Source organism: Sus scrofa, chromosome 6, assembly GCF_054392235.1.
Source record: "Sus scrofa isolate SSC_HxYL_T2T_F1_AM1 chromosome 6, Sscrofa_HxYL_maternal_Yorkshire_Landrace_v2.0, whole genome shotgun sequence".
Lineage (NCBI taxonomy): Eukaryota > Metazoa > Chordata > Mammalia > Artiodactyla > Suidae > Sus > Sus scrofa.
The window spans coordinates 113045464-113058490 of record NC_139388.1 but is presented as its reverse complement, the minus strand read 5'-3'; the positions used below and the strand labels follow the sequence as shown (position 1 = coordinate 113058490).

The following is a 13027-nucleotide window of genomic DNA, read 5'->3' as shown; positions in this document are numbered from 1 at the left end:
CAAATTGTGAGGACATATTTATATAGTTACTCTGTTTTTTAACCAACTTATGCATTTTATATTTTACTTATTTTCAGAGGGTGTATTATTTTTGTTATGCTTACCAGTTGTTATTCTTTTTACTATGCTATATAAAATATTTAATGGTATATAAGGCTTTCTTCTTTATAAATTTTAGTTGCATAATATAACAATTTAATATAATGCTAATTTTTAAAGAAAAATTGAAATGTAATAGATAAAACTAAGTAGTAAAGATGAAAGCCATAAAATTGGGATAAAGTATAGAATAAATTTCGTATTTGTCTCAGCATATTTTCCATTCCACTTCTCCAGGGAGTCACTTAATCTGCTTCTTAAGATCCATGTTATAATAACCTGTGTGAATGTAATTGTGTGTAAATGTATGTATTTTATTCTGTAAAAAAATAAAAATTAAAAAAAAAGGAAGGGCTGTCAAGGACCACATAAGGGTGGTGTGACTACCTACGTGCGGTATCAGTGGAGAGAAGGAACTGGACTCCAAGACATTAAGGAGCAAGAGTTAATTAATTGGATGGTAAAGAGGGGCAGAAGGGGGAAACGGAGAAATGTGGAAGAGACTCAGCAAGTAGTGTGATGGTAAGCAGGCTCCTGGAAAGAAGAAGCCCTGATGTGTAACATTTGCCAATTCCTGTGGTGTAAATGCTTCCACCAGGGCTTGATGTCAGTGGATACAGAGCTGGAAAGAGATACACAGAATCTTCTGCAGTGCACAGAAGAGATTATTTCACTGCTTAGAAAGTTTGCTTCCCTGCTAGGGCAACAGCTAGACTGTATTTCTTGCTCCTCTGTAGTTCATTAGCCTAAGTCTTTGAACCACTGTTTGGAGGGGAGCTACCTAGCCAGGGTCAGCTGCGCTTCAACTATTACATGAATGAGAAATACACCCACATTGTGTTTAGCCACTAGACTCAGGATTTATCTGTTTCAATCTTTAGTAATCCTAGGAAGTAATGTTAAGTAATACATGGAATAAATGTTGATTCAATTTTATGGCTTGATGAAGTGGGTATAGATGATGGAAAAATATGTCAATTGAGAAGAAAAAATATCAATTAAGAAAAAATACTGAAAAACAGCCAGTGTGACCAGAGTACATATAGTTTTTAGGTCAGAAACTATTTCTCAGACATTATTTTCTATAACAGTACTTAAAGATCTTAGAATTGATTTAGTAACATATATTATCAGTGTTGTTTGGGACAGTGATTCAAAGAACTAGACAAAGGATTCTATTCTGTTGCTGTGGCTCCACTCAGCTTCCTTCAGTTTTTCATGTATAAAAAAGAAAATTCCAGATTGCCAGATTCTTCCCAATGTATAAGTTCCTTAAAAAGCACTTCAAAGGCTGGAGTTCCCATCGTGGCTCAGCGGAAATGAATCCGACTAGAAACCATGAGGTTGTGGGTTCAATCCCTGGCCTTGCTCAGTGGGTTAAGGATCCGGCGTTCTGTGAGCTGTGGTGTATGTTGCAGATGCGGCTTGGATTCCAAGTTGCTGTGGCTCTGGCATAGGCCAGTGGCTACAGCTCTGATTAGACCACTAGCCTGGGAATCTCCATATGCCGAGGGTTTGGCTCTCAAAAAAAGACCAAAAAAAAAAAAAAAAAAAAAAGCACTTCAAAGGCAAGTGGACATTTTTTAGGTTACCATGGTAGCATAAGGATAAAATCTCATGCCTAGTATTGCCCAGGAGATTTTATCAGTCCCTATTTTTCTGCCCACAAACAAATTATTTGCTTTTAAGAGTTGAGTCTCATGATTAGTAGAATATTTATTCATTACAAATTCACTCTAAATGAGATCTGTATCTTCTAATTGTGTTACTGCTCTAAAATATTTAAATGACATTGCAGAGAGACCCAAACATTGTAAGTGGAACCAACTATCTAATTAATTACAGGGCCAAAGCTGCTCCATGCCCACATAAAGACCTGGTCTCACAGCAGTACGCTTCCACTGGTACCATGCCTTGGGGAAATGAGGACCAACCCTGAGTCATCTGTGGCTCACTCTACATTCACTCAGCAAATATTTATGGAGGATCTACTCACTATGTGACAAACACTATGCAAAATGTTGGGAGCAGAACATTTTAGAGTGAACACAGAGTCTTTGGCCTTCTAAAGGGTATAGTCTAGAGAAACTCTAGAGCAATCTAGAAGATCAGTCAAGTTTGAGATTCATCCACTTTCTGTATTGAACTGCATCCACCCAGGGGCCCAACTGAGTCAGACTCTCGGTGACCTTGTCTGCCAGGCATCCCTTGACCAGCTTACTCTCCAAAGCCCAAGGGCTCAGAAGAATCAGGAACCAGCCCAGGCTTTCCTCCCATCTGAGTCAGAACTGACATGGGCTACAAAGAATGTTTAGGAAGACTAAAGACCAAAGTCTCATAAAAGTTAAAGAGAACAAGGAAAGAAAAAAAATAAATAAAACCAGCTCCCAGAAGGCAGCTGCACACTAAATTCACTCTCAGGTAGTTGGATCTGGTCTTTGGACCCTGCGGAGTTCACGACCTCCACTGAGTCCATGAAAAAAAAAAAAAAATAGGTAGGCTAATGGGAAACTTCTCTGTGACTTTTATTTTCTTTAAAAGTTATAACTTTTAGGAGTTCCCATCATGGCTCAGCAGAAACGAATCTGACTAGTATCCATAAGGACGCAGGTTCAATCCCTGGTTTCGCTCAGTGGGTTAAGGATCCAGTGTTGCTGTGAGCTGTGGTGTAGATCATAGATATGGCTCGAATCCTGCATTGCTGTGACTGTGGTGTAGGCCAGCAGCTGCAGCTCCAATTCGACCCCTAGTCTGGGAGCCTCCATATGCTGTAGGTGTGGCTCTAAAAAAAAAAAAAGACAAATGACTGAGGGGTTACTGGGTGTCTCCTGGTGGAGACACTCTGAAGAACTGTGAAGAAAGCTCCTTGAAACAGTTCCAAGGAGAGGCAGGGAAATGGGGAATCCACTAACTCCTATCCCTCCTGGGTTGAGGGGTGCCCCTGGGGGCACCAAACCCTGCACTTCCCAGCTGCTCTAAACACAGCTAAGAAAACTCCCAGGGCCCTGGACAGAGCCCGCAGGCAGGAAGCAGTCAGGAGGAGGCCCTGGAGATGGTACCTGTGAATGGGCACAGAAGCCAACTATCAGGGCTGCCCACTCCGAGGGCCCCAGGGGCTGTGGCCAGGCTTCCCAGCCTCTCCCTCTAACAAATCCCAAAGGACCGTCTCATCTGCTGTCCAGCTCCAGCCAGGCCCCTTCCCCCACAACCGTGCAGATCAGGGTACAATGGCACCTTCTCTTCACACTCCAGGCTCTGAGGCAAATGTTCATTCCCTATGAGATTTTCTGGTGGAGGGTGGTTCTTTGCTTTGTCTTTGTTTATTTCTAGTACTAATAAATTAAAAATAGTATTTTGGGGGCATGACAAGTTGCATCAAAGGTGTCACAAATTCTTCTCAAGATGGTTTTCCTGGTGTTCCCTGGAACCCATGAGCCAGGCTTGCTCTGCTGGGGACCCTGTCTTGCCCCTGCTCTGGTCCCCCTCTTCCTTCCTACCTGAGGAGCAGCCCCTGATGACCTCCTGGCCACCTTGACCTCTCTGGACCATGAGAACCCTGCCACACCTGCATTCATGTGTTTTTCCTTATACCTCACTCTGGGGAGGAAAAGCCCAGGTGAACATAGGGAGTCCACAGAGCAAGATTCATCCTGATTCTGCAGGAAATCCAGGAGCGTAACTAGAGCCCAAGGCTACCCCTTCCCATCTCACAGGTCACATCCACCAGCAGGAAACAAAAGTCCCTATATTCCAAAAATTCCCCTTTTAAAAACTGGACATCCACATTCTGCTTCAAAACGTCAAAATGAACTCATCACAGATGAGATGAAAGTTTCCAGTAAGATCTCCTGTCCTTAATCTCTAGCCCAAAACTCATGAATAATATATAATCTTATATACATACAATATAATGTATACAATCTAACGAACTTTAACAGCACTAGAAAATGCTACTCCTCTAGTGAATCACCAAAACCTTCTATATTTGCCACCTTGCAAGGGGGGAAACTGCCCTTCAGGATCAAGTCCTGAAGACAATGTTTCTACGCATCAAATTGTTGGCCAAGAAAACCAACAATGAAAACCGCCAAGGAGTCCAAAAGGCAGCAGAAAAAAGGAATCCCCTCATGACAACATGAGCCGTCAAACTGACTACGGCACATCAAAATCAACTTCCGGTTCTCAGTGGCTGGGAAATAAAAATGATTTGGTAATAACAGGTTCATAGCCCAGACCTTATTTCCCAACAATGCATCAAGATTCATACATCCTAAATCTAAAGTCTGTAGGTCACTATTCAATCATGAAATCTAACCTCTCTGTGACACCTTCATGGTTAATTCCAGCAAAGAGGAGAAAATATAAGTCCCACACCTATGGGACATAAAGTATGAACCTTACAAGATAAAACATGTTTGTTAAAACATGTGTTGCTCCAACACAAGAAGAAAGAAACATCCTCAATCTGACATAATGTACATCACTCTTTGTTTTTCTAGACTTTTCTTTTCTTTTTCTTTTTTTTTTTTTTTTTTGTCTTTTTGTCTTTTCTAGGCTTTTCTAGACAATTTTCTACGAGATTCTATACACTGTTTTCTAGAGGAGCAAAAGTTAGGAGTCGGTCTGTTTTAATAAGTGTTTATTGAAGTTCACTTATTTTATTAAATAAAAATCTGGGGTTTCCTAGTGACTCAGCGAGGTAATGGTTATGGCATTGCTACTGCTGTGCCTCAGGTGCCGGTGTGGGGCGGGTTTGATCCCTGGTGGGGAAATTCCACATGCTGCAGGCACAGCCAAAAAACAACAACAACAACAAAACTACTTAAAAATCTTTGGCCTGAAGAGGCTTTAAAAACAAAGCAGTCATCACTTAAACCTCACAGCAGTCCTAGGAGGTGAGCACTATACAAGGAGCAGTTAAGTCTGCGGCTCAGGGTCACACGAAGAGTAAGTGGTGACCAGGGCACAAACTGAGGGGGGCTGGCTCCAGGACCCACACTCCAACTACCTACAGAGCAGCCTCCCAGCCAGGAAGGAGGTGGCTGGGCACAGTGTTCATGATGAAGATTGCCACAGCCTATGTCTGTCAGCAACCAGCAAATTACTAAATTGTGCCTATGGTGGTGTTTTGTTTTCGTTTTTTTTTTTTGCTTTTTAGGGCTGCACCCGAGGCATATGGAATTTCCCAGGCAAGGTGTCAAATCAGAGCTGTAGCTGCCATGTCTCAACCTCCACCACAGTTCACGGCAACGCCAGATCCTTAACCCAGCAAGGCTAGGGATTGAACCCACATTCTCATGGATCCTAGTTGGGTTCGTTAACCGCTAAGCCACGAAGGGAACTCCCTGTTGGTGTTCTTTTAATTCTTAATTAGCGATTTTTCAATACATCAAAAGGGTAGTCTTAAAAGGTAGGTTTTTTAAAAAAAAAATAGCCTTAAGGGGAAAAAAGCAAATCCAGAAGTCACTGGTATGTTCAGGAAACATCATTTAATGGGTTAAAATTCCCAGCTAACTACAGAAATCCTCAGTTTAAAAAGTGGTCTGGTAGGTAAATCCTACTCATTGCAGGCAAAAATCTCTACTGAATTAATGGTAGAAAGATAAGACTAATTCATAGTTGAAATGGGGGTTAATCATGATAGACTGCCCTGAATTATCTTAGGCACAAACTGACGATGAAAATATTCTCCTGAGAGGCCGGATTTAACAAAACACATGACAGAAGAGGTAGAGAGCCTGTCTGTCACCAAACTAACCCCAACCAAAATGAGGACAGTGTCCACTGGAAGAAATCTCCATATCATTCAATTTCCAGTCTGTGGGAAGCATTTCCCTTTTTTATTGCTTATGTGCCCCAAATACCAAGAACACTGTCTGCCACATAGAAGGTACTCAAGAAGCATTTGTCGAAAAAACAGAGTGAAATAAATGGGAGGCACTGCTTGGTCTGAACGAGGAAAAAGAAAGTGCATTAATTTTCTATTGCTGCTTAAAGTCGAATGGGAAGTCAGTGTTTAATGAGTACAGGGTGTCAGTTTTGCAAGATAAAAAAAGAAAGCGTTCTGGAGATTGATTTCACAACAATATGAATCTATTTAATGCCACTGAACTGTACACTTAAAAATGGCTAAGATGGGAGTTCCCATCATGGCTCAGTGGAAATGAATCTGACCAGGATCCTGGAGGATGTGGGTTCGATTCCCTGGCCTCCCTCAGTGGGTTAAGGATCCAGTGTTGCCATGATCTGTGGCGTAGGTCACAGACAAGGCTCAGATCTGTCGTTGCTATGTATATGGCATAGGTCGACAGCTGTAGCTCCGATTGCGCCCCTAGCCTGGGAACCTTCATATGTGACCCTAAAAAGATACACACAAAAAACTAAGGTGGTAAATTTTATGTCATGCATATTTTACCACAATCAAAAATAATAGTGAGAGTTCCCACTGTGGCACAGTGGGCTAAGAATCCAAATGCAGCAGCTTGAGGCCTGCAGAAGCACAGGTTTGATCCCCAGCCTGGTACACTGGCTTAAAGAATACAGTATGGTCTAACAGCTGCAGCTTGGATTCAGTCCCTGACCCACTTCTATGCGCCACAGGTACGGCCATAAATAATAATAATAATAATAATAAATATATGTGCCAATGAAACTACTTACAATTTTTTTTTAACTCATTTAATAGATGGGTATGGGTGTCTGCATCGTGACAGGCACTTTGCTGGGTGTCGAGGGACCCAAATATTAATATAACAGGCTTCACAATGGTTATTGAACTGAAACTGAAGTTTGTTTTTAAAATAATTGTTATTGGAGTTCCCGTCGTGGCTCAGTGGTTAATGAATCCGACTAAGAACAATGAGGTTGTGGGTTCGATCCCTGGCCTCGCTCAGTGGGTTAAGGATCTGGCATTGCTGTGAACTGTGGTGTAGGTCGCAGACGCGGCTCAGAACCCATGTTGCCGTGGCTCTGGCGTAGGCTGGTGGCTACAGCTCTGATTAGATCCCTAGCCTGGGAACCTCCGTACACCGTGGGTGCGGCCCTGGGAAAAAAATACTAAAAAATAAAATAAAATAATTGTTATTATACATCAGAAATAACCACAGAAACAAAGATCCAAATGAATTTTCCCCGTTCCTGATGAAAACACAACTCACCTGCCCTAAATCCAAGGTGACATTGACCTGGTTGTACTGCGTGCCTGAGGAGAGAGGAGGGCTTTGCCACCAACGTTCAGATCCATCAATTGCATTGGTGACTGGGTGTGCTTTCCTGGGGTCCTCAGAATTGCAATAGTCACAGAATTGACCCTGAAAAAAAAAAGGCTCTTTTTTAAACTTTCAAGTAATCTTTTCTTATCAATTTAGTAAAAGACGTAATCAAAACAACAATTGCTTTAGACAGCTTAGAGAGTTCAGCAGTTGAAATTCATCATAATGTTTTCTGAAGACAGTAGTAGGGCTTTCTCTTTTTCATTTACTCTTAAACCATATCACCAGTTTATACCTCTGTTTATCATGTTTCTAGGCTATATGTGATAATGATCTTCCACCTGTTACAGCTGTTTTTCTTGTCTTGTATTGACACTTCAGGAAGCGCCTGTTGTGCTTGGGATGCAAGTCCTGTTTCACTCTTTACCTCCTCCTCTGCATGTTCTGTATCAGGCCCTGGGTACAAAGAGGATCCTTGCTCATGGCCCCAGTGGAGGAAAGAAGCATATAAGCAACCATAAGGGGAGTAGGTGTGGCTGGGTCTGAGATGGTAGACATCCCATGAGCCCGGGAAAGGCAGGGTGGAAGAGGCAGGATTGAAGCTGCCTGGCAGGAGGAAGAGGACTCTGGTAAGTGGCGGTGAACAGCCAACAGGGAAGATGTTCCAAGTGGAGGAACCAGCACCAGCAAAGGCTCAGAGACCAGCTCGTCCAGTTGAACAGGAGCATAAGCAATGGAAGACGACACTTGAAAGGCGGGGTGGGGGGCGGGGCAGGGCAGTGCTGGGCTCCGGGTACCAAGATGTGAAGTTGGCAGTTAGTTCAGTCGGTGAGTGGAAATAGTTATTTGGTACTATCTCTATGGAATTCTAACTTTACTGATAGCGTCTCATTGTCTTCATGAATTGCTCTTTTTTGGTAGGCAGAGTCTCTTGATTCTGTTTTGGTTTGGTCTAGATTGGGTTTTTTGGTTGTTGTTTGTTTTTGTTTTGTTTTGTTTCATTTTTAATGAAGAATTTCACCCCCATAACCACCTAAAATGTTGACATGGTCTTTTTTAGATGTTGAATACATCCTAACTGGGTTGAAGATTGAAGCATACTCAGTAGTGCACGTCACCTACTGAACAGCTTTGCTCCCCAATTAAATTATCTTAGGGTATAACCACCACATATGAGGGGGATACAGAAGCAAACTTAGGCCCACAGCCTCCCCAGAGACATGCTGTGACATGGAGTCCACGATAGTACAGCAGGTTAAGGATCTGGTGTTTTCCCCGTAGTGGCATGGGTTTGATCCCTGGCCTCAGAATTCTGAATGCTGTGGATGTCGAGGCCAAAAAAAAGAAAAAAAGAAATGTGCTGCGACAAAAGAGTAGCTCTGCCCTGAGCAAGCATTTTGGATTTTTTTTTTTCTTTTGTCTTTTTAGGGCTGCCCCTGCAGCATATGGAGGTTCCCAGGCTAGGGGTCAAATTGGAGTTACAGCTCCCAGCCACAGCCACAGCCACAGCCTCTCGGGATCCGGAGCTGTGTCTGCAACCTACACCACAGCTCACAGCAACGCTGGATCCTCAACCTACTGAGTGAGGCCAGGAATTGAACCTGAGTCTTCATGGATACTAGTCAGGTTCGTTCAACACTGAGCCACAGTGGGAACCCCAGGAAGTTAATTTTTAAATGTTCGAAGATAAATTCTGGAGTTCCCGATGTGGCTCAGTGGTGAACAAACCTGACTAGCATCCATGAGGACTCGGGTTCAATCCCTGGCCTCGATCAGTAGGTTGAGGATCTGGCGCTGCCATGAGCTGTGTTTTAGGTGGTCAGTGTGGCTCAGATCCCGTGTTGCTGCAGCTGTGGTATAGGCTGGCAGCTGTAACTCCGATTCAACCCCTAGCCTGGGATCCTCCATATGCCATGGGAGCAGCCCTGGAAAAGGCAAAAAGACCAAAAAAAAAAAAAAAAAAAAGAAGCTCAACCAGCCCCAAATCACCATGCTGTGAGAGCCCCAGCTAACCAAATGGAGAAGCCACTGGAAGGACACCAAGACACGTGGCATGTTAGCAAAGCCTTGGACCACCCGGTCCACCACGGCCAGCTGCCAAACACAACTCAGTTATTCCAGCTGGCAACATGTGGAGGGATGAACCACCCAGCTGAGCCCAGTCATCACACAGAATTATAAGGAAAAAAAAGCTGTTGTTTTCAAGCCACTATGTTTTGGGATGGTTTGTTACACAAGAATCAAGAACTGAACAAAGAACATAAAATCAACAAGGAATTCTCAACAGAAGTATAAACCAAACTCTGACAAACCAATAAGGAAATTATAAACAGTTCCGTAGAAAGAGGAGTAAAAGAAAGAACAAGCATTTTACACAAGAGGAAACACATGTCAACAGACCTTTTAAGAAAGGTTCGCCATTATCATCATTAGTGATCAGGGCCAACCACAGTGTAACGCTCTTTTATACCCAATCGACAGGCCCATATTTAAAGTCAGAGGACCAGGAGTTCCCATCGTGGCTCAGTGGTTAACGAATCTGACTGGGAACCATGAGGTTTCGGGTTCAATCCCTGGCCTTGCTCAGTGGGTTAACGATCCGGTGTTGCCGTGAGCTGCGGCGTAGGTCGCAGATGCGGCTCGGATCCCGCATTGCTCTGGCTCCAGCGTAGGCCAGTGGCTAGAGTTCTGATTGGACCCCTAGCCTGGGAACCTACATATGCCGCAGAAGCGGCCCAAGAAATGGCAAAAAGGCAAAAAATAAAATAAAATAAATAAAGTTGGAGGACAAGAAGAATTGGAAACGGTGTGGCAGGCGTATACACTAGTGCCAAGACTTGGGGAATTGTTGTGACATGACGTCCTAAAGTTGAGAATTCACATTTCCTATGAACCAAGAATTCTACCCCCGAACTCAGAACGCAAAAGGAAACTCTTGCACAAGCTTGATGGTGTGTTTAAGAATACTCACAGCAGCACTTTTCACACAAACAAAATCCTGGGAGCAACATAATCACCCAGCCACAGGAGTGTGGATGAAGCAACAGAGGTGTTTTCACATAACAAATGAATATAGGAACAATAATGGGTAAAGGAACATATATAACGACAGGAAACGATATGAATGAATCTTTGCAATATAACATTAATTGATAACACACTTTTTTATAAAATTAAGAACCACCAAAGTGATAAGCACTTACTTTTTAGGACTAAACATATAGATGTAATTAAAAATTATATAAAAAGGAAAGCAAAGGAAAAATTAATACAGAACTCAGGTTGACAGTACCCCAGAGTGTAGAAAATGGAGAGATGGCAGGTAAGAAATTCTGTAGTTAGACATACGTTATTGCCAAGGTCCTATTTGGGGTATTTGTTATACTATTTGTTTTACTTTTATTTTTGTATGTTTTTAAAGTCTTATTGACGTACAGTTGGTTTACAATGTTGTGATTACTTCCGCTGTACAACAAGGTGATTCAGTTATACATCTATACACATCCTTTTTTTTTTTTTTTTTTTTTGTCTCTTGTCCTTTTAGGGCCATACCCACAGCATATGGAGGTTCCCAGGCTAGGGGTCTAATCGGAGCTATAGACACCAGCCTATGCCACAGCCACAGCAACTCAGGACCCGAGCCACGTCTGCGACCTACACCACAGCTCACAGCAACGCTGGATCCTTAACCCACTGAGTGAGGCCAGGGATCGAACGCACAACCTCATGGTTCCTAGTTAGCTTCGTTTCCACTGTGCCACAACGGGAACTCCAACACACATCCATTCTTTTTCAGATTCTTTTCTCACATAGATTATCACAGAATACTTGGTAGAATTCCCTGTGCTATACAGCAGGTCCCCATTTGGCCAGTCATTTCATATACGACTGTTATACTATTTCAAGTCCTTCCATCTGCTATATGCCTGAAACTAACACATCGTTGTAAATCAACTGTACTCCAATATAAAATAAAAATTAACTAAAAATTAAAAAAATAAACAAATAGGAGTTCCCATCATGGCACAGCAGAAATGAATCCGACTAGGAACCATGAGGGTCTGGATTCGATCCCTAGCCTCAACCAGTAGGTTAAAGATCCAGCATTGCTGTGAGCTGTGGTATAGGCCGGCAGCTATAGCTCCAATTAGACCCTAGTTTGAGAACCTCGATATGCTGCAGGTGCAGCCCTAAAAAGCAAAAACTAAATAAAGTAAAATTAAAAAAAAATAAATCCATCCCTCCACATATACATTAAAGCTGGCCACACAAGGACCAATGACAAAACATTATGGATTATGAACAATCCATAATCCAATTCTGCACCTGAGGTTCAATATTTTTACATAACCATAAACAAGTAAAAGCGGGACAAAGAGTGACAGAAGTCAGAGAAGAGGAGGATGGAAGAGAATAAAGAGGATTCTTACATCCTTGTGTTCAGTTATTCATCCATCCAGGCCACAGGCGCTGCTGATCACCTACTCTGCTTCAGAAGCTATTCCAGACAAAGGACTCGTGCTCTGAATTATGTCAAGGCTGTTAACAGCCGAGTCATGGGAGAAATAGCAAACGTAAGAGAAAGGACGAGAAGGAAAGGGGACAAAACTGTTCACATAAACAATAACTAGACAGAGTGGAGATCCAAGGCTGGAGGGCCCCACAGGACAAGCCAGTGTTTGCCCAGAGGCTCCCAGAGTGACCTGCACCTTTTTAGAAGGATGGGGAAGAAACAGTCTTTCCAGTAGCTCACATTTTCAATGATTCTCCTTAACCGAAAGCCGCTCATATGTGACACTTTGCAGCTGAATTCACAGCATAAATACTGTGTTGTTCGAAAAATCAGGGCATCGCCCCCCTAACCATGACTTCTCATCTAATTGTTTGAACAGTCATTCATTTATTCAGCTTTTCCAAATTGCTTTCAATGTGTGGAACACTGTATTGGTGCTGGGGTAAAAACAAACCAACAGGAAGATCCCGTTGTGGCTCAGTGGGTTAAGAACCCCCCTGATATAGTGTCTGTAAGGATGCGGGCTGGATCCCTGGCCTTGCTCAGTGGGTTAAGGATCCAGTGTTGCCATGAGCTGTGGCATAGGCCGGCAGCTGCAGCTCCAATTGAACCCCTAGCCTGGGAACTATATGCCGCCGGTGAGGCCATAAGAAAACAAACGAATACACACTAAGAGTTGGACCCTGCCCCTGAAGAAATTTAGTGGGACAGAAGAGAAGCAACTCAAACATGACATGTCACCAGAAGGTGCTGGGATCAAGCAAGCACAGGGCGTGGGAGCCCAGGAAAGACACACCACACTTCCCCTGCTGGATCTTCTCCACACTCAGGTTCGCATCAGTCTTCAGAACCTGAAGACCCCGAAGTGAAGGCTCACAGCGGTGAAGGGCTTCGCCTCAAACCACAGAGCCAGGATGGGTGTGAGTCTGGCCTCGGTACTCACTGCCCAGACGCCTCCCATCCCCGCCTGGCTGCTCTGGAAGCTACATCAAAGAGCCCCATTGTAGATCTGGATGGAGCGAGGGGCCCGCACTGGAATAGCAATTATGTGATTTCCCAAACACTTGCCCATGACCAGATGTGTGGGAAGGAGCCCAGCAGAGGAGAGAATGCTGTCGGACAGACACTTAGCCACATGCCCATGGCAGGCACAGAACACACGGCAAGACCTAACCACGCTCAGCCATCAACAGCCGATGACATG

At 43.4% G+C, this 13027-nt stretch overlaps 1 protein-coding gene across 4 annotated transcripts in view; it reads right to left on the bottom strand.

Moving 5' to 3' along the window:
• Positions 1–13027, bottom strand: part of LAMA3 (laminin subunit alpha 3) — a 253893-nt gene that overhangs the window by 226710 nt on the left and 14156 nt on the right. For all 4 annotated transcript variants that reach the window (XM_084958210.1, XM_084958209.1, XM_084958211.1 and 1 more), the window contains 1 exon segment: positions 7257–7409. Coding sequence is in view for 2 of the 4 variants with exons in the window: in XM_084958209.1 (XP_084814335.1) it covers positions 7257–7409 (153 nt within the window). In the remaining 2 variants the exon portion in view is untranslated.